Raw genomic sequence first — 20,122 nt, forward strand, 5'->3', positions numbered from 1 at the left:
AGATAGTCTGAGTCTCAGGTATTAGCTCAATGCTGTTAAGGATAGCTTCTAAGGCCAGGCAAGTGTCAGGGGAGTCCCTGAATGGAGGCCAGGAGTTGTTACTGTGTTAAGCTGTGAAAGTGAAGCCTGAGTATGTTGGAGATCCCAAGATGTTGGCAATGCCAGAGCCAGGAGACATTTGCCAAGGCAGAGAGAGCATGGAACCCTCCCAGGAGACAGGGTATGTCATAGGTACTAAAACTAGAAGGGAAGAACCATCTGTTTCTGACTACGAGAAGAGACCTTATTTTGGACTTTTAAACAGCATTGAAACTGAAAGACTGAAACTTTTGAAGTTGGGCTGAATGTATTCTGCAATATGAAATGGCTAAAGGCCTTTGAGAGCCAGGGAGTAGAATGTGGAGATTGGAATGAGAATGGTTCCCATAGGCTCATATTTATAAATAACTATGTTCCAGTTGGTGGAACTGTTTAGGAAGGTTTAGGAGGTATGGTCTTTTTGAGAGGCATGTCACTGAGACTGTGAGGTTTCAAAAGCCCACACTATTCCCAGTCAGCTTTCTCTGCCTACTGTTTTATGGATCAAGATGTGAGTTCTCAGCTGTTCATGCCACCATGCCTTTGCACTGCCATCATGGACTTTAACCCTCTGAAACTGTAAATCCGGTTAAAAACTTTCTTTTATAAATTACCTTGGTTATGTTGTTTTATTAGAATTAGAACATAAACTAAAGACAGATTGTGACATAGATGTCCCATTTAAAGCTGAGCAATCCACAGTCCTTTATTCTAGATGTACTGATAGGTTGCAGGTCTCTGAATTAATCATCATCTACTGCAAAAATAAGGCTTCTCTAATAAAGGATAACTTTTTAAAACATTTTAAAATAGATTAGGTGTTATCTAGGTTGAAGAATGAAAACAAGGAGTTGTAACTATGTGGCTTGAAAGATGTTTGTGGGACTATAAAAATGTCCTAAAGCAGGATGTTGTTGTTGAGGATGATGACGCAAGTCTAAATTTTACTGAAAATCATTGAACTCTACAATTACAACTGAAGAATGCATACATTTTTTACCTCAATAAACAGTTTGAAAAAGAAAGTGATATGAAAAGCCCGTGTGTTGTTTCTCATTTCCTTAGAGTTAAGCATGCATCAGATCCACCCTGACTGCATATTCTACTAGCTCCTCTATTATTTCTTAATAAAAGCAATTCTCAGATAAATGCTATATTCAATGTACCAGCTTTGAAACTGCTATAGCTTAGGAATTAATGTTCCAGTCTTTACAGTAGTGGACTCCAGTACTCCAGTCCAGTACTGTAAGGTACTCTGTGCATCAGCTATAGCCTGCAAAGGTGCCCTATTCACCTAGATAATTACAGAGAGAACCTTAAGATGCCAAAAAGACAAAAGGCCTTTAGCTAATGAGTAAGCTGCTGCATAGTACACAGGGTCATCCTTCCCTGAGGGAATGATGTGTAGAAGAACTGGGATTCAGGATGAAACGTGGAAGGGGAAAATGTCTACAAAATGGAAAGAGGGTGTTTCAAACTAAAGTTATTTCCATCCATTTCAGAAAACATCCATTAAAACCAGTCTAATAAGCATCAGAGTCAAAATCATACAGTGATTATGCTGTGGTCACATGACAACTAATTTAAACACCAATGACAATGAAGCTTAGAAATCCCTTCCTTCCCCACAGAACAGGAAGCACTTGTAATAATACCCAAGTAAAGGAAGGGACTGCTGGGGACATCAGAAAACTGCTTCACCTGGAGGGGATCACAGCTGAGGGATGCATAAAATCAATCAGTTAAGCCTTTACCACAGATGCTAGAAAAACAAGATATAAGTCCAAAATCAATACATGGAAGCAATTAATAAAAATAAAAGAAAGAAAATGAATTGAAGACCCAGAAATGAACCCACATACCTTATGGTCACTTGATCTTTGACAAAGGAGTTAAAACCATCCAGTGGAAAAAAATGCAGCCTTTTCAACAAATGGTGCTGGTTCAACTGGTGGCTAGCATGCAGAAGACTGCAAACTGATCCTTTCTTATACACTTGTACTAAGCTCAAGTCCAAGTGGATCAAGGAACTCCACATAAAACTAGAGAAACTGTAACTAATAGAAAAGAAACTAGGGAAGAGCCTTGAGCACATGGGCACAGGGGAAAATTTCCTGAACAGAACACCAATAGCTTATGCTCTAAGATCAAGAATTAACAGATGGGACCTCATAAAATTACAAAGTTTCTGTAAGGCAAAGAACACTGTCAATAGGACAAAATAGCAACCAACAAATTGGGAAAAGATCTTTACCAACCCTACATCCAATAGAGGGCTAATATCCAATATATGCAAAGAACTCAAGAAGTTAGATTTCAGAGAGCCAAATAACCCTATTAGAAAAATGGGGTACAGAGCTAAACAAAGAATTTTCACCTGAGGAATATTGAATGGCTGAGAATCACCTAAGAAATGTTCAACATCTTTAGTCATCAGGGAAATGCAAATCAAAACAACCCTGAGATTTCACCTCACACCAGTCAGAATGGCTAAGATCAAAAACTCAGGAGAAAGCAGGTGCTGGTGAGGAGAAAGAGGAATACTCTTCCACTGCTGGTAGGATTGCAAGTTGCTAACTTTACTCTGGAAATCAGTCTGGCGGTTCCTCAGAAAACTGGGCATGATACTATTGGAGGACCCAGCTATACCACTCCTGGGCATATACCCAGAAGATTGCCCAGCATATAATAATGACACATATTCTACTATGTTCATAGCAGCCTTATTTATAATAGCCAGAAGCTAGAAAGAACACAGATGTCCCTCAATGGAATGGCTATAGAAAATGTGGTATAATTACCCAATGGAATACTACTCAGCTATTAAAATCAATGAATTCATGAAATTCTTAGGCCAATGGGTGGAACTGGAAAATATCATCCTAAGTGAGTTAACCCAATAACACATGAACACACATGATATGCACTCACGGATAAGTGGATATAAGCCCAAAATCTTGGAATACCCAAGACAATTCACATATCAAATGATTCCCAAGAAGAAGGAAGAACAAAGTATGGATACTCTACTCTGGTCCTTCTTAGAAGGGGGAACAAAATACCCAAAGAAGGTGATACAGAGATAAAGTGTGGAGCAGAGTCTGAGGGAAAGACCGTCCAGAGACTACCCCACCTAGGGATCCATCCCATGTACAGTTACAAAACCCAGACATTGTTATCATTGCCCACAAGTACTTGCTGACCGGAGCTGGATGTAGCTGTCACCTGGGAGGCTCTGCTACTACATGACAAATACAGAGGGGAACACTCTCAGCCAGCCATTGAACTTTGCCCAAGGTCCCCAATAGGCAATCTAGAGAAAGGACCCAAGGAGCTGAAGGGGTTTGCAGTGTCACAGGAGGAACAACAATATTAGTCACCCAGTACTCCCAGAGCTCCCAGGGACAAAAGCAACAACCAGATAGTACACACGGTGTTATCCATGGCTCCAAATGCATGGGCAGCAGAGGACAATCTTGTTGGACATCAAAGGGAGGAGAGGCCCCTGGTCCTGGAAAGACATGATGCAGCAGTGTAGGAGAATACCAGGACAGGGAAGCAGGGAGGGTTGATTGGGGAACAGGGAGAGGGGAGATGGCTTATGGGACTTTTGGTGGTGGGGGTGGGGGGATGTGGGGTAGGGGGGCACCAAGAAAGGGGAAATCATTTAAAATGTAAATAAAGAATATATCTAATTAAAAAAGAAATGAAACAAGGAAGTAGACAAAAATAGAAAAAGTCAAGTCTTTGGGGGTTTTGTTGTTGTTTAGGTTTTTTTGCACTCTAACAAAGCTTAATGTTTCAATATATATCAAGAACCCTAGGTAGTTTAGAAGAAAAAAATTGTCAGGATGTGGGAATAAAATGTGAATTTCATAGACATAAAATCAGAAAGTAGACATCTCTAGAGTGGACTGGGGAAGGTATTCTGTTCTATGAAAAGTCAGGAAAGAGTTTTCTGGGGTAGTGCACACGTTCTGCGTCCTTGTTTGCCTGTAGTGTCCATGTGAGGGATGACTGACATGAACACTTGATGTCTGGCCATCTTCATGCATGTGGTCATACTTGCCTGTTTTAAAGGTAGAGGGAAAATGTGTTCTAAGTAGCATGTGTCAGGGTTCCAGAATACCTCTGAGCTGAGGGTTAAAGTTCTCTTACCATCTTCCATTCAAGCTAAAACAAGCCTCCCTGAGGACAGCCACTGTGGGACAAAGGTACACTCTCTCTTGTGGCATCTGTCACAGGGCCCACATAATAGTGCAGATACCAGTTACTTCTTTCTTTTAATGTGTTTCCATGGGGAGGGGGGCAAAGTTAACATGAGAAATAAAATCTGAAAACTTTGGCATCCACATACAATACTTTTTTAATATTTTTTTTATTTTCTATATTCTATGTTTACATTCCAAATGATTTTCCCTTTCCTGGTTCCCTCCTCCCCATAGGTTCCCTAAACCCTCTTCCCTCTGCCCAATCTCCTATCAACCCCCTCCTACTTCTCTGTCCTGGTGCTCCCCTACAATGCTGGAACAAGCCTTTTCAGGATCAGGGACCTCTCCTTCCTTCTTCTTGGGAGTCATTTGATATGTGAATTGTGTCTTGGGTATTCAGAGTTTCTGAGCTAATATCCACTTATCAATGACTGTATTCCATGTGTGTTCTTTTGTGATTAGGTTACCTCACTTAGGATGATATTTTTCAGATCCAACGATTTGCTTAAGAATTTCATGAATTCATTGTTTTTAATTGCTGAGTAGTATTCCATTGTGTAAATATACTACATTTTCTGTATCCATTCCTCCATTGAGGGACATCTGGGTTCTTTCCAGCTTCTGGCTATTGTAGATGGGGCTGTTATGAACATAGTGGAACATGTGTCCTAATCACATACAATACTTAATGAAAGTGCCTCATTGCAAGTTCCTAAAGTTTGCAAGCAAGTATAGACAGAGCTACAAACAAAAGAAAGCCTGCTGAGGTGTCATTTCTGTCAGATGAGCTCACGGCAGGACAGAGTCTAGTGTTGTGCCTGGGGATTTATCTATTATTATTACTATTATTATTGCAGTTAAAGTTTACACACTGAACACCAGGTCATCTTATAAACTGGTGGCTGTTTTGCTGTTAGGAAAACCAAGTCTTTACTAAGGATTACTCAACAACTTAAAAAGTAACCCCCTTGAGTCTTAGAATTCTTGGAACAGAGGCATGGCACATCCCTACATTTATGCGAGCTCTTTTCTCTTTATTTCCTTGTTGTTGTTTTTTCCTCCAATCTGTTTAAATAGAGCGAGATAAAACTCCAAGGTTAAGTAATCCTTGAAGCTGCCCCTGAGTTTTCAGTCCTCATTGAATCACTTCAGTCACCACACTCAGACTGCATACGCTAGCTCTCTCAGGAGTTACCATTTCCTACATTCTGAACTGAGCAGCTGTTACAGATGTACCTTCCCTCCCCCGCCCCCATTTTCCTTAATTCATTATTTTTATTCACTTTACATCCCAGTCATGGCTCCCTTCCCTCCTCTCCTCCAGTCCCACCCTCACAAATACCTCCCCCATTACCACTTCCCTTCTCCCCATTCACAAAAAGGGAGGCCCCACCCCAGCCCCGGTACCCACTGTCACTGGGACATCCACTTCCAGCAGAACTGAGTGCATCCTCTCTCACAGAGGCCAGACTTGGTGGTTCAGATAGAGGAATGGCTGGTAGTAAAGTCAGAGACAATCCCAGCTTCATGTGGGGACTGTCTGCATATCTGCAATATGAAGCCCAAGCTGCTCATCTGCTACAAATGTGTAGCGGGCCTAGGTCTAACCCCTGTATGCTCTTTGCTTGGTAGTTTAGTTTCTGTGAGCCCCTGTGGGCCCAGGGTAGTTGACTCTGTATATCTTCTTGTGGTGTCCTTGACCCCTACGGGTGACCCCATCTATCCCCAACTTTTTCGCATGACTCCCTGAGCACCATCTGATGTTTGGCTGTGGGTCTCTACATCTGTTTCCAACTGCTTCAGGGTGAAGCCTCTCAGGAGACAGTTATGCAAGGTTCCTGTCTGTAAGCATAGTAAAGTATCATTAACAAAGCTGAGGTTAGCTCTCTGTCATGGAATGGGTTTCAATTTGTTAAGTTGGGCCTCCAGGAAAGCAGGTCTGCACTTGTACTTTCTAATAAAGTCTGTAAATTTATGACCATTTGTATGACTTCATTTCTTAGTTAAGTATATTAAAGAAAATTTTAGCATATAAATTACAAAAATATTTTTGTAAAATATTTTTAATAATAAAAAGATTACATGTTTGAAATCTCAACAAATGCTTACAGGGTTGCATTGTGGGTATTCATAAAATAAATTCAAATTCTGGTAAAATTTTTCAAAAAATTATCCTAGGTTCAATCTAGTAAAGTTCTTCTAATTCTTTTATTGGTTTGGTTTGGATTGGTTTGGTTTGGTTTTAGAGATCAAGCCTCATTATATAGCCCTGGCCATCCAGGAACTCATTATGTAGACCAGGCTGGCAATGAACCCAGAGAGATGCACTTGGCTCTGCCTTCAGAGCGCTGGGATTAAAGGCGTGCACCACCATAGCCCTCACATTTTTCTAAATCTTTAGTATTTATAGCTATGGCTCCTTTATACATTGACAAAAATACTGTAAGATGTGCACATATCCAAACAACATAGTTTTTATCACAGTGTAGCCTTGAAACTGGCATTTCTTCCTGTGCCAAGAATAAAGGACATGTTATCAATCACTGGGAAGGAGGGACCACAGAAAAGAATAAATACTGACCACAAAGTAAGCATCCATCAAGATATGATGAGTCAGAAGACCAGAGATTAAAACTCGAGTCCTGCTCTGAGAGACGAGGAGAGCCGCACCCAGACTCTCTTGTTTAATTTTTAACAATTTAACAGGTTGGGTTTTATTTTAATTTAGCTCTTCTTGCTGCTGGTGTGGTCATGGTGTACTACCAAAAATTGGGTAGAGAGGATTCAAGGGATTACTGGAAAAATGTTTTCATTGTACCTTTTTTCCCCCCTAGCCCTCCACAGGGGCCATCACACCTGCTCCCACTGGGATCTGTTTGCTGTGTTGACCATGCCTGGGTGGAGCTGCTTGGTGACAGGAGCAGGAGGATTTCTTGGCCAGAGAATCATCTGGATGTTGGTGCAAGAGAAAGAACTGCAGGAGGTCAGGGCTCTGGACAAAGTCTTCAGACCAGAAACCAAGGAGGAATTCTCTAGTAAGTGAGTCAGAGTCTGTTTGTCTGACTGTTGGGAGTGCTGACTGAACATTGGGAGGGCTTCTTGTATAGCAAATATGGAGGAGGGCTTGGAACATAACATGTCCTATACTTGAGCAAATCTAGAAGATTCATGACCACACAGCCTAAAATATAGCACACACTTGTAAGGCTAGAGTCTGGCTTGTGTCTGTTCTAGAGATGGTAGCCAGGGGCAATTGCTGGAGCCCCAGTTCTTCTGTCTTTCTTCCCACCTGGCAATCTCACACTTGTGTTCTTCCTGCAATGTGATACTAGTATATATTTGTCTACTTCTCTGCAGCATTAGCAAGGATGCTGGGTTGGAGGCCTCAGTAGTGGGTCTCTGCTTTTTCTACTTGGTCTGGTTGTTTGTCTCTTTGCTTGTGTGGTTCGGTGCAGGAAAGTCATTGAACATTCTTCCCAGTGGAGTTGAAATAAAGAGTGAAATCAGTGAGTGAAAGAGAGACAGAGAGGAGCAGAGAGTGAGAGACTGAATCAGACAGAACATACACCGAGCAGTATGATGGCTGAGTCAGGGGAGGGCCTGACTCTTCACCTCCTTTCTCCAACGTCATTCCCCTCTGACCTTTAACCTCACAAAGGAAATGACAGAAGACTTTCCTGGAGCCCTGCATTCTTCTTTGCTGATATTGCTGCCCATGGGGCAAGAGCAAGCCCTGGACTGACAGTGCAGTTTTTACTGTCATGATCTTCACACCCTCAAGATAACCCTGCAGAGACCTTAGCAAAAGAGGCTCAGCTATGAGGACAGTGTCAGGGACTGGTGTAGATTGCCTGTGTCACAATGCTCCTTTTGTGAGATAACTTTTCTGACTATGTGATTACAAGTGTCATTCTCTGGATTTCTAGAAGCTGAAGAAATGGATGTGTCCACCACCCTGGCTTCATGTCTGCATCATGGGTCTCTTATGGGCTGACTGTAAGCAGCATCAGTGTATGCTTCTGATAGCTGCTGTATGCTGACAGATAGTTCTCTCACAGAGGCTCCATTTCCCTCTCTGTAAGTCAGCTAACTATTCATTTGTTCTCAGCCCAGACCCAGAAATTATCAAGACCTATCAGGGACAGAGCTGAAATGTCCATCTTTATGTCTCCCTCTTCTGGATCCTCCTGCCTGGAACTCCAGAGGACATAATCTGGTTAACCTTTCCTTGCTCAGATTTATCCTAGGCCTTCACAGTTTATAACCCCAGATTGATGTTACATGTCCCCAAGGTTCTCTGGCTCTGATTCTCCTGCAAATCCACACATGACTTCCCATTCCCTATCAATCAAATCCTATTCTACCTCCTTACATTTCTGTGCCACTACTTCTCAGGTTGCTTTAATATATAGGAATTTCCATGACTCTCTGTTTATGTATGAAGGAGAAACAGCATCTTAGTGCTTGGACGTATTTTCTACAAAGGGATGGGGGTGGAAATAGATGCTTCATCGTTCCCTACAAATGTTACATTCTGATTTTTGAGTGTTTATGCTTTCTTCAGTAGAAAGGCCCCCTCCCCAGTATCTTCTCACCATGACTGCCCTTGAAGGCCTACATAACTGACACTTGTGCCAGGAAATTTCCATCCCATGCAGAAAGCTTCCCAAAGACCTGTTTTGTGCCCACAGAGCTGCAGACAAAGGCCAAAGTGACAGTGTTGGAAGGAGACATTCTTGATGCCCAGTGCCTGAGAAGAGCCTGTCAAGGCATCTCTGTTGTCATCCACACTGCTGCTGTCATTGATGTCACAGGTGTCATACCCAGGCAGACCATCCTAGATGTCAATCTGAAAGGTACAGTACCCAAGGGAAATATGGAGCTCATAGGAAGATGATAACAGAAGGACAGGTCGTGGGGACTCCTGCTTTGGAACATTTGCTGTGCTCACTCTCCTCTCTGATAGCCCAGCTCACAGTCTCAATATTTCTATAATATTTCATTTTATTTTCATTTTGTGTCTTCATGAATGTCTGTGTACCATTGGTATGATGGGTGCCTATGGGACAAGAAAAGGGCATCAGCTCCCTGGAACTGGATGTATACAGCTGATTGTGAGAAGCCATGTGAGTGCTAAGGATCGAGACTGTAAGAGAATGAAGATTTAAAGTCACACTCTCTGTCCTGTTCTCCTCTCTACCAGTGTGATAGATTCTAAGCCCCACACCTTCATTTACATCTACCCATTGCCTGCTTCCAGGCCAGATCCAGGTATTAAACAGCTCATTATGTGTTAGCTTAGTTCTGTGAGAGCCTCCCTGCCCCCATGAAGCAAGGTGTCCCCTACAGAGACCACAGCAAAGCTGTTTCACAGAAGCATGCTAGGAGGAATGATCCAGAACTTGTCCTCCCATGTTCTTTTCTTAGGAGTCATTAAGGTTCATGTCTTTAACCCTAGCTTCTCAGTCCACTGCGGCTCTCCTCTAGAGGAGTTAAGGATTTTCCCCCATGCCCCTTTTCTTTTACTTTCTTTTTCTTTTTTGTGGGCCTTTATGCAATATGACTTCATAGTACAAGTTAGGGTGAATCAGGTAACGTAACATAGGATTTCTATGTAATCTCCTCACTCTCACCACTAAGGAACAATTCGTTATTAATTTATCCTGTTATGCATTACACTCCAACTGCAGCATCTCCATCTTTCAACCACCTACTTCCTTAATCATCCCCCAACTGCCTCCTTTCCCATCTACTCCGCTCAAGTTTCCTCTCAGAAAGGGCAGGCCTCAAAGGGATATCAATCAAACATGGCATATGACATTGAATTAAGACTATACAGAACCCCTCACATTAAGTCTGGATGAAGCAACCCAGTAGGAGAACAAGGGTCACAAAAGCAGGCAGAAGCATCAGAGACAGGCCCTGCTCTCTCTGTTAAGAGTCCCCCAAAACACAAAGCTATACAACTATAACATACAGAGGGCCTATGTTAGACCTGTGTAGACTATGATTGTTAGGTCATTCTCAGTGAGCTCTTATGAATCAAGGTTTGTTGATTCTGTGGGTTTCCAGCTTGAGACCCCATGCCACCAGGGCAAGTCCACCCTGAAACTGCCTGAAAGACCAGAAACCAGAGACCATATGGCTCACAGACCTAGGATAGAACCAACCACAACTGGCATAGAATCAACCACAACCACAACAGGAGTATGTATATATATATATATATATATATATATATATATATATATATATATGTACACAGACATATGTATATATATACAGACATATGTGTACACACACACACACACACACACACACACACATATATATATAAAATGTCTAACGATATTCTGCTATCAGAGAAGCTTTATCCATGAACTGATGCAAACAAATGCAGAGACCCACAGACAAACACATTAGGCAGAGTTCAGAAAACCCTGCTGAAGATAGGGGGCAAGAATTGTAAGAGCCAGAGGGGTCAAAGACACCACAAGAAAACCCATATGAGTTCCTGTCTCTCCAAGACTTCTTTACAAAAAGAAAAAGTTGTTTAGAATTTCCAGGAATTCCTTAAACATGTCCTTACTAGTTTTTCATTCACAGCCCTGACATAAACATATCTGCAGGAAGGTACCAAAAGACCCTCGTGTTCTTAGCTCACTTCTCAATTGCAATTATGTGCTACATCTTCCAGCAGCTGGAGATAGGACGTGACAGGAATGGTGATTAGGTCATTATTTTACTAAAACATTGTCACACGGGGAGAATATGTCACTATCATAGCTTTCAGCCCCCACTAGCAAGGAAACCCCACATTTAATTGACAAATGTATTTCAAGAAATATATTTATTAAGAAAATGAAGCTGTTTCTCCAGGAAACTGAGTTACACAGTGACTTTTAAAGTCAATAAATGACTGGATGACAACAATGGTAACAACTCCCTGACCAGGACATTCCTTCCTTCCTCAAGGTTCTGCAGGTCTGCCCGGTGTCTCTAGTGTTCAGCCTTTCCAGGAATGACCAGCAGTATGCACATACCTTTTTTTCAGCTCTCAAGCAGGCTAAATAGAAAAAAAAATATGAATAACAAATCCTCATTCTTGCCAAATTACATAGTAGAAAGCCTTTGTTCTTCTCCAGAAATGAAGATCATAGACTAAGAAACAAAGAAAGATCTGTGAAGGCTGGCCATCTAGAAGTCTTGGCTGTCAGATAGCATATATTACCTATTTGTTTGTTCGTTTGTTTGTTTGTTTTATTGCTCATGTGCTCACTGCATAATTGTGCTGCTTCAGGAACAGAAAAAGAATTCTGGGAATAGGATGGAAATCGCAGGAAGTAAGAGACCTTGGTCTATTTCCCAATGCTGCCATTGACAGTGTGTTGTCTCTGATTAGGTACCCAGAACCTACTGGAGGCCTGTGTCCAAGCCAGTGTGTCAGCCTTCGTCTTCTGCAGCTCAGTTGACGTTGCAGGACCCAACTCCTACAAGGAGATCGTCCTGAACGGCCGTGAGGAAGAGCATCATGAAAGCACATGGCCTGACCCATACCCATACAGCAAAAAGATGGCTGAGAAGGCAGTGCTGGCAGCCAATGGGAGCCTCCTGAAGAACGGTGGCACTTTGCACACTTGTGCCCTAAGGCCCATGTACATTTATGGGGAGAGAAGTTCAATCATTTCTAACATAATAATTAGTGCCCTGAAAAATAAGGGTATTCTGTGTGTTACTGGCAAATTCTCCATAGTCAACCCAGTATATGTGGGTAATGCAGCATGGGCTCACATTCTGGCTGTCAGGGGCCTTAGAGACCCCAAGAAGTCACCAAATATCCAAGGACAATTCTTCTACATCTCAGATGACACTCCTCCCCAAAGCTATGATGATTTAAATTACACCCTGAGCAAGGAATGGGGACTCCGCCTTGATTCTAGTTGGAGCCTTCCCCTGCCCCTGCTCTACTGGCTTGCCTTCCTGCTGGAAACTGTGAGCTTCCTGCTGAGTCCAGTCTACAGGTATCGACCTCTCTTTAACTGTCACTTGGTCACACTGTCAAATAGCAAGTTCACTTTTTCCTACAAGAAAGCTCAGCGAGACCTGGGTTATGAGCCACTTGTCAGCTGGGAGGAAGCCAAGCAGAAAACCTCTGCATGGATCGGGACACTAGTGGAGCAGCACAAGGAGACACTGGACCCAAAGTCTCAGTGATCGGAAGAGGGTGGGGACATGGCCCTGGGTGTTATCATGTCCTCTAGCAAGGGCAGAAGCACAAGCCAGTTCCTGTTGCCCTCTTTTGACACAGAGACCAACTTGGTGTCTTCCTCACGTCCCCATAAGCCTTGGCAATCACTGACCTACCCACAAGCTTTCTTCCCTAAGCCCCTGCCCAGAGATACACAGGTAGCTGTGCCTCAGCAGCTGTGACCAAAGGCTTCAGCAATTAAAATTTCCTGTCACTTGGAACTTAGTATTGGTTTTTCTTTCTCCCTTCAAGTTGTAAATCATATCCTGCCTTTGGTAAAATCCCATTGCATTATGAAGCAAGACAGGAACAGCAATATATATTGTAATGCCTTACCTGGAATCAGCATCTTCCTGTTCTTAAGCTTTGCTATGGTTTCCTTTCCAGAGTCAGGCCCTTTCAGTTCACAAATAGAACACAGAAGTGGAGTACACTCAAAGGAAGTAGCAATCTGAGATTGGCCTTAATCACGCAGATGCGGGATGCTCATCAGAGAAGACCGCTCAAACACGGGATTAAGCCAATAAAAAGTCTTTATTATCTGAGTGCCAGATATACTAGGTGCTCAGGACACCAGTGTATCACTGAGCCTTTCTCAGAATAAGGCTTAAGCACAAAAATCATGTTCTTGGTTGACATACTTCAGTTAATAAAAACACACAAAAGCAGAAAAACAGAGGCCAAACATCAAGGCTAGTAGATTTTGAGCTTTCCAAAACTGTATGGACTATGAAGGACTAGGCCTTTGCTTTAGTTTTGGCAGGAGGTTTTGTGTAAGTGCTGAGTTTTATGGCCTGAGTGGTATTCCCATCATGGTGTCAGTGTGCTAAAGTCTGGGGCCCTGTTACTGTGAGCAGGAACTGGATGATTGACATAGATTAGCATATTTTATACTCCCCAAACAAGAATCATGGACTCTCATTCCCATGTCATTTGTGATGAATCTTCCCCTCCACCTCCCTGACTGAATGTTGTCCACTCACCAGAGACTGAAGTGAAAGCTCTCGTCTTTCCACTAAACCTTGCAGCTTGGCTTGCTTGTTACAGGGACAGCAGCTCTGAAGAGTGCGCTACTCCTCCTTGGCAGAGCTCCAGCTCCATTGGCTTCTTCCTGCCTACCTAGACATACACACAAAGCTTTCCACAGCCTTACAGAAACTGTGTGCTCCTCAAGAAATGGCCCTGGAAAGGGTAAAGCAGGAGAGAGAAATTCTCAGTCTCCACCTCTAATGTCAGTGTCCTGTAAGGTTCTAGAACAAGCCTAGATATATTTGTGACAGGTAGCTTAAACATTAATTAACTAATTGAGAACCCCCGATTTATACCTTAAAATGTACACAATAAAGACAAGCCTAAGTTCCTGGAAGTTTAGAAATCTGGACTGACACCAGTCAGAATGGCTAAGTTTAAAAGCTCAGAAGACAGCAGGAATGTAAACGAAGACTATAGAAAATAAAAAAAATAATAAAATAATAAAATAAAATAAATTCAAATTCTGGTAAAAAATTTCAAATCGTATCCTTAGATTCAATCTAGAAAAGTTCTTCTAATTCCTTTTTGTTTTGTTTTGATTTTGTTTGATTGTTTTTAGAGACCAGGTCTCATTATATATCCCTGGCCATCCAGGAACTCTGTGTAGACAGTTGAACTCATAGAGATGCACCTGGCTCTGCCTTCAGAGGGCTGGGATTAAAGGCATGCACCACCATACCCCTCATAATTTTCTAATTCTTTAGTATTTTATAGCTACTGTTCCTTTATACATTGATAATAATACTGTAAGTGCACTTCTGCAAACAAAATAGTCTTCATCACAATGTAGCCTTGAAGCTGGCTTTTCTTCCTGTGCCAAGAATAAAGGACATGATGTTATCAATCACTGAGAGGGAAGAACTTCAGAAAAGAATAAATACTGACCACAAAGCAAGCATCCCTCAAGATACGATGAGTCAGCAGACCAGAGATTAAAACTCAGTCCTGCTCTCAGGGATGAGGAGAGCAGCACCCAGACTCTCTTGTTCTATTTTTAACAATTTAACAGGTTGGATTTTATTTAATTTTAGCTCCTCTTGCTAAAATAGGTGTGGTCATAGTGTGCTTGCAAAAATGGGTAGAGTGAATCCAAGGGATTACTGGAAAACTGGATTTTTTTAAGTTGGATAGTTCATGTATTTATATTTTAAATGGTATCTTCTTTCCTGGTTTCCCCTTCAGAACACCTCTCTCCACTGCCCCTCCCCTTGATCTTATGATGACAGTCCCCCATCCACCCACCCACTCACTCCTGCCTCCCTGCCCTGGCATTCTCCTACACTGGGGCATCCAGCCTTCACAGGACCAAGGGCTTCTCCTCCTATTGATGCCAGACAATGCCATCCTCTGCTACATATTCCCCTGGAGCCACAAGTCCCTCCACGGGCATGCTTTGGTTGTTGGTTTAGAACTGGCAGGAGGGGGTCCGGTTGGTTGATATTATTGTTCTTCCTATAGGGTTGTAAACCCCTTCAGATTCTTCAATCCTTTCTCTAACTCCTCCATTGGGGACCATGCTAAGTCCAATGGTTGGCTGCAAGCATCCACCTCTATATTTGTCAGGCTTTGGCAGAGCCTCTCAGGAGACAGCTATAACAGGCTCCTATCAGCAAGCACTTCTTGGCATCTGAAATAGTGTATATGTCTGTATATGAGATAGATCCCCAGGTGGGACAGTCTCTGGATGGCCTTTCCTTCAGTCTCTGCTCCACACTTTGTCCCTATATTTCCTTTAGACGGGAGCCCTTGTGAGTGGGTGGCCCCATCCCCCAACCTGAGGCCTTGCCTCAGGTTCTACCTCCCCTTTGTTGGGCATTTCAGCTAATTTCATTCCTGTTGGGTCCTGGGAGCCTCTTGCATTCCGGGAATCTGGGACTTGCTGGTGGCTACCCCCAGTTCCCCATCTCCCATTGCTACACACCATGGTACAAATTCCTGACCCTCTGGATATCATCCTTTTCTCCTCTTATACCTGACCCTGCCCTCCGTCTTCCCCCTCCCCTTCCTCTATTCCTCTAAAATCCCTTCAACCCTCTACCTCCTGTGAGTATTTTGTTCCCCCTTCTGAGAAGGACTGAAGCATCCACATTTTGCTTTTCCTTCTTCTTAAGCTTCATATTGTCTATGAATTGTATTTTGGGTATTCTGTGGTTTGGAGCTAATATCCATTTCTCAGTGAGGGCATACTATGTATGTTCTTTTGTTACTGGATTACCTCTCTCAGGATGATATTTTCTAGTTCCTTCAATTTGCCTAAGAATTTCATGAAGACATACTTTTTCATAGTTGAGTAGTACTTCACTGTGTAAATGTACCACATTTTCTGTATTCATTTCCCTGGCGAGGGATATCTGGTTTCTTTTCAGTTTCTGAATATTAAAAATAAGGCTGCTATGAACATAATGGAGCTTGTGGTTTGTGATATATTAGAGCATCTTTTGGGTATATGCCTAGGAGTGGTGTAGCTGGGTCCTCAGGTCATAATATGTCCAATTTTCTGAAGAACTGCAAGACTGATTTACAGAGTGATTATACCAGCTTGCAATCCAGCCGACAATGGAGTGTTTATCTTTCTCCACATCCTTGCCAGCATCAACTGTCCCCTGAGCTTTTGATCTTAGCCATTCTGAATGGTGTGAGGTGGTCTCTCACCATTTTAGGTATTTGAATTTACATTTTGGTTGTTTGAATTTGCATTTTCCTGATGGCTAAGGGTGTTGAACATTTCTTTAGGTGCTTCTCAGCCATTTGGTATTCCTCAGTTGAAAATTCTTTGTTTAGCTCTGTACACAATTTTTAATAGGGTTATTTGATTCTCTGGAGTCTAACTTATTGAGTTCCTTATATATATTAGATATTAGCCTTCTGTCAGATGTAGAATTCGTAAAGCTATTTTATGAATCTGTTGGTTGCAATTTTGTCCTATTGACAGTGTCCTTGTCTTACAGAAGCTTTGCTGTTTTATGATGTCCCATTTGTCAATTGTTGATCTTAGAACATAAACCATCAGTATTCTGTTTTGAAAAAATTTCCCCTGAGGCCATGTATTCAAGGCCTTTCTCCACTTTCTCTATTAGTTTCAGTGGGTAGGGTTTTATGTGGAGGTCCTTGATCCACTTGGACTTGAGCTTTGTACCAGAGATAAGAATGGATTTTTGTGCAATCTTCTGCATGCTGACTGCCAGTTGAACCAGCTCCATTTGTTGAAAATGCTATCTTTTTTCCACTGGATGGTTTTAGCTCCTTTGTCAAAGATCAAGTGACCATAGGTGTGTGGGTTCATTGCTGGCTCTTCAATTCTATTCAATTGATATATCTGCCTGTCACTGTACCAATACTGTGCAGTTTTTATCACTATTGCTTTGTCATAACAGCAGGAGGTCAGGACAGTAATTCACCCCAGAAGGTCTTTTTATTGTTGAGACTAGTTTTCACTATCTTGGGTTTTTGATTATTCCAAATGAAGTTGTAAATTTCTCTTTCTAACTCTATGAAAAATTGAGTTGGAATTCAACTCAATAGGGACTGCATTGAATGTGTAGATTGCGTTTAACAAGATGGCCACTTTTAATATATTACTCTTTCCAATCCATGAGCATGAGAGATATATCAATCTTCTGAGATCTTCAATTTCTTTTTTCAGAAACTTGAAGTTCTTCTCATACAGATCATTCACTTCCTTGGTTAGTGTCACACCAAGATATTTTATATTATTTGTAACTATTGTGAAGGGTGCCATTTCCCTAATTTCTTTCTCAGTCTATTTAGCCTTAGAGTAGAGGAAGGCTACTGATTTGTTTGAGTTAATTTTATATCCAGCCACTTTGCTGAAGTTGTTTTTCAGGTTTAGGAGTTCTCTGGTGGAATTCTTGTGGTCACTTATGTATACTATCATATTGTCTGCAAATAATGATATTTTGACTACTTCCTTTCCAATTTTCATCCCCTTGACCTCTTTTTGTTGTCTAATTGCTCTGGTTAGGACTTTGAGTACTATATTGAATAGGTATGGAAAGAGTGGGCAGCCTTGTCTAGTCCCTGATTTTATTTGTTTGTTTGTTTGTTTGTTTGTTTTGTGTTCTTTATTTACATTTCAAGTGATTTTCCCTTTCCTGGATCTCCCCTCCCCAAAAGTCCCATAAACTCTCTTCCCTTCCTCTGTTCCCCTATCCACCCCTTCCCATGTCCTTGTCCTGGTATTCCCCTACACTGCTGCACTGAGATTTTCCAAGACCAGGGGCCACTCCTTTCTTTTTCTTGGGCACCATTTGATATGTGCATTGTGTCTTGGGTATTCCAAGTTTCTGGGCTAATATCCATTTATCAGTGAGTGCATACCATGAGTGTTCTTTTGAGTCTGGGTTACCTCACTTAGGATGATGTTCTCCAGTTCCATCCATTTGTCTAAGAATTTCATGAATTCATTGTTTCTAATGGCTGAATAGTACTCCATTGTGTGTATATATATACATTACATTTTCTGTATCCATTCTTCCATTGAGAGACATCTGGGTTCTTTCCAGTTTCTGGCTATTATAAACACGGCTGCTATGAACATAGTGGAGCATGTATCCTTATTATAGGCTGGGGAATACTCTGGGTATATGCCCAGGAATGGTATAGTAAGAGCAATATACAGCAAACCAGTAGCCAGTATTAAACAAAATGGAGAGAAACTTGAAGCAATCTTATTAAAATCAGGGACTTGTATCTATTAAGGCCTGTTTTGTGACCAATTATATGGTGATTTTTGGAGAAGGTACCATGAGGTGCTGAGAAGAAGGTATATTCTTTTGTTTTAGGATGAAATGTTCTATAGATAGCTGTTAAGTTCACTAGGTCCATAACTTCTGTTAGTTTCACTGTGTCTCTGTTTACTTTCTGTTTCCATGATCTGTCTGTTGGGGTAAATTTTAAAAATGGACTGGCAGATTTCATTTTTAAAATGGACAGGCAGCTTCCCACCCCAGTGTAGTCCTGCAGTGGTTACTCTCTGCCTGACAGCTCTCTGGCAGGGCTGGAGCTCCTGGTTTCCCTTTGCTGCAACATGAGCCCCACATAAAGACTGTCCACCCTGTAGGCAGCCACCTCACAACTTAGCAACCTGGTAGAATCAAAACTTTAGAAGCTTATAACTATCCAAACAGATTTATGTATCAATAAATTCTCAATTCACAGGATACCAAAACAACAATTTGAGAACCAAATGATAATGATAAAAGCTGCCACTTATATTATACAAATTATCCCAATATTCTAACCTTATGCTATCATAGCTACCTGTGACTATTTAAAGCCATGCTGGTTCAGATTCTGCTTCCTGTCAGTCTACCTCCATTTTGTCCTTTCTTTTTTTATCCTCTGATGCTCTCTGTCTCTGCAACTCTTAGCTCTGCCTCCCTTTTCCCTGTCCAATCACAGGCCTCTTGCTGCACTAATATTTTACTATGATTGGACAGGGAAAATAATCACATCTGTCCATTGATGAGAGTGGAGTGTTGAAGTCTCCTACTATTATTGTGTGAGGTACAGCATGTGCTTTGAGTTTGGAGCATAGATGTTCACAATTGGATTTCATCTTGGTAGATTTTTCCTTAGATGAGTATGAAGTGTCCTTCCTTATCTTTTTTGATAACTTTTGATTGAAAGTCAATATTATTTGATATTAGAATAGCTACTCCAGTTTGTTTCTTGGGATCACTTGCTTGGAAAACTTTTGCAGCCTTTTACTCTGAGGTAGTGTCTGTATTTGTCCCTGAGGTACATTTCCTGTATGCAGCAAAACACTGGATCCTGTTTACATATCCAGTCTGTTAGACTGTCTTTTTATTGGGGAATTGAGTCCATTGGTGTTAAGAGATATTAAGGAAAAGTTATTGGTGCTTCCTCTTATTTCTATTGTTAGAGGTGGAATTATGTTTTTGTGGTTATCTTCTTTGGGATTTGTTGAAAGAAGATTACTTGCTTTCTCTAGGGTGTAGTTTCCCTCCTTGTGTTGGAGTGTTCCATCTATTATCCATTCTAGGGCTGGATGTGTGGAAAGATATTGTGTAAATTTTGTTTTGTCATGGAATATGTAGGTTTCTCCATCTATGGTAATTGAGATTTTTGCTGGGTATAGTAGCCTGGGCTGGCATTTGTGTTCTCTTACAGTCTGTATGACATCTGCCCAGGATCTTCTAGCTTTCATAGTCTCTGTTGAGAAGTCTGGTGTAATTCTGATAGGTCTGCATTTATATGTTACTTGACAATTTTCCCTTACTGCTTTTTTTAAATGCTTGAGTATATTTAATTTTATTTTACATAATATAAATTAATATGTATTTTTTATTTTGTATAATTGTAAAGTTTTGAAGGCTCATATTTCAGTTTGATTGGATACTATTTTCTTTTTTATTTTCTATATTCTTTGTTTACATTTCAAAAGCTTTACCCTTTCCCAGTCCCCCCCCCTAATATGTCCCATAAGTCCTCTTCTCTCCCTCCATTCCCCTTACTGTTTTTAATATTCTTTGTTTTTGTGCATTTAGTGTTTTGACTCTTTATGTGACAG

At 41.4% G+C, this 20,122-nt stretch overlaps 1 protein-coding gene across 2 annotated transcripts; it reads left to right on the top strand.

Moving 5' to 3' along the window:
* The first annotated feature begins 7,179 nt into the window (after positions 1-7,179).
* LOC127682169 (3 beta-hydroxysteroid dehydrogenase/Delta 5-->4-isomerase type 1) lies at positions 7,180-12,503 on the top strand. Of its 2 annotated transcripts, XM_052178561.1 has the most exons (3): positions 7,180-7,324; positions 8,981-9,145; positions 11,692-12,503. In XM_052178561.1, the coding sequence occupies exons 1-3, from the start codon at positions 7,180-7,182 to the stop codon at positions 12,501-12,503; spliced, it is 1,122 nt and encodes a 373-aa protein (XP_052034521.1). The 2 variants fall into 2 exon arrangements, with proteins under 2 accessions (XP_052034521.1, XP_052034523.1); XM_052178563.1 differs by lacking the exon at positions 8,981-9,145.
* The last annotated feature ends 7,619 nt before the right edge of the window (positions 12,504-20,122 follow it).

This window comes from Apodemus sylvaticus, chromosome 4 (assembly GCF_947179515.1).
Source record: "Apodemus sylvaticus chromosome 4, mApoSyl1.1, whole genome shotgun sequence".
Taxonomy (NCBI): domain Eukaryota; kingdom Metazoa; phylum Chordata; class Mammalia; order Rodentia; family Muridae; genus Apodemus; species Apodemus sylvaticus.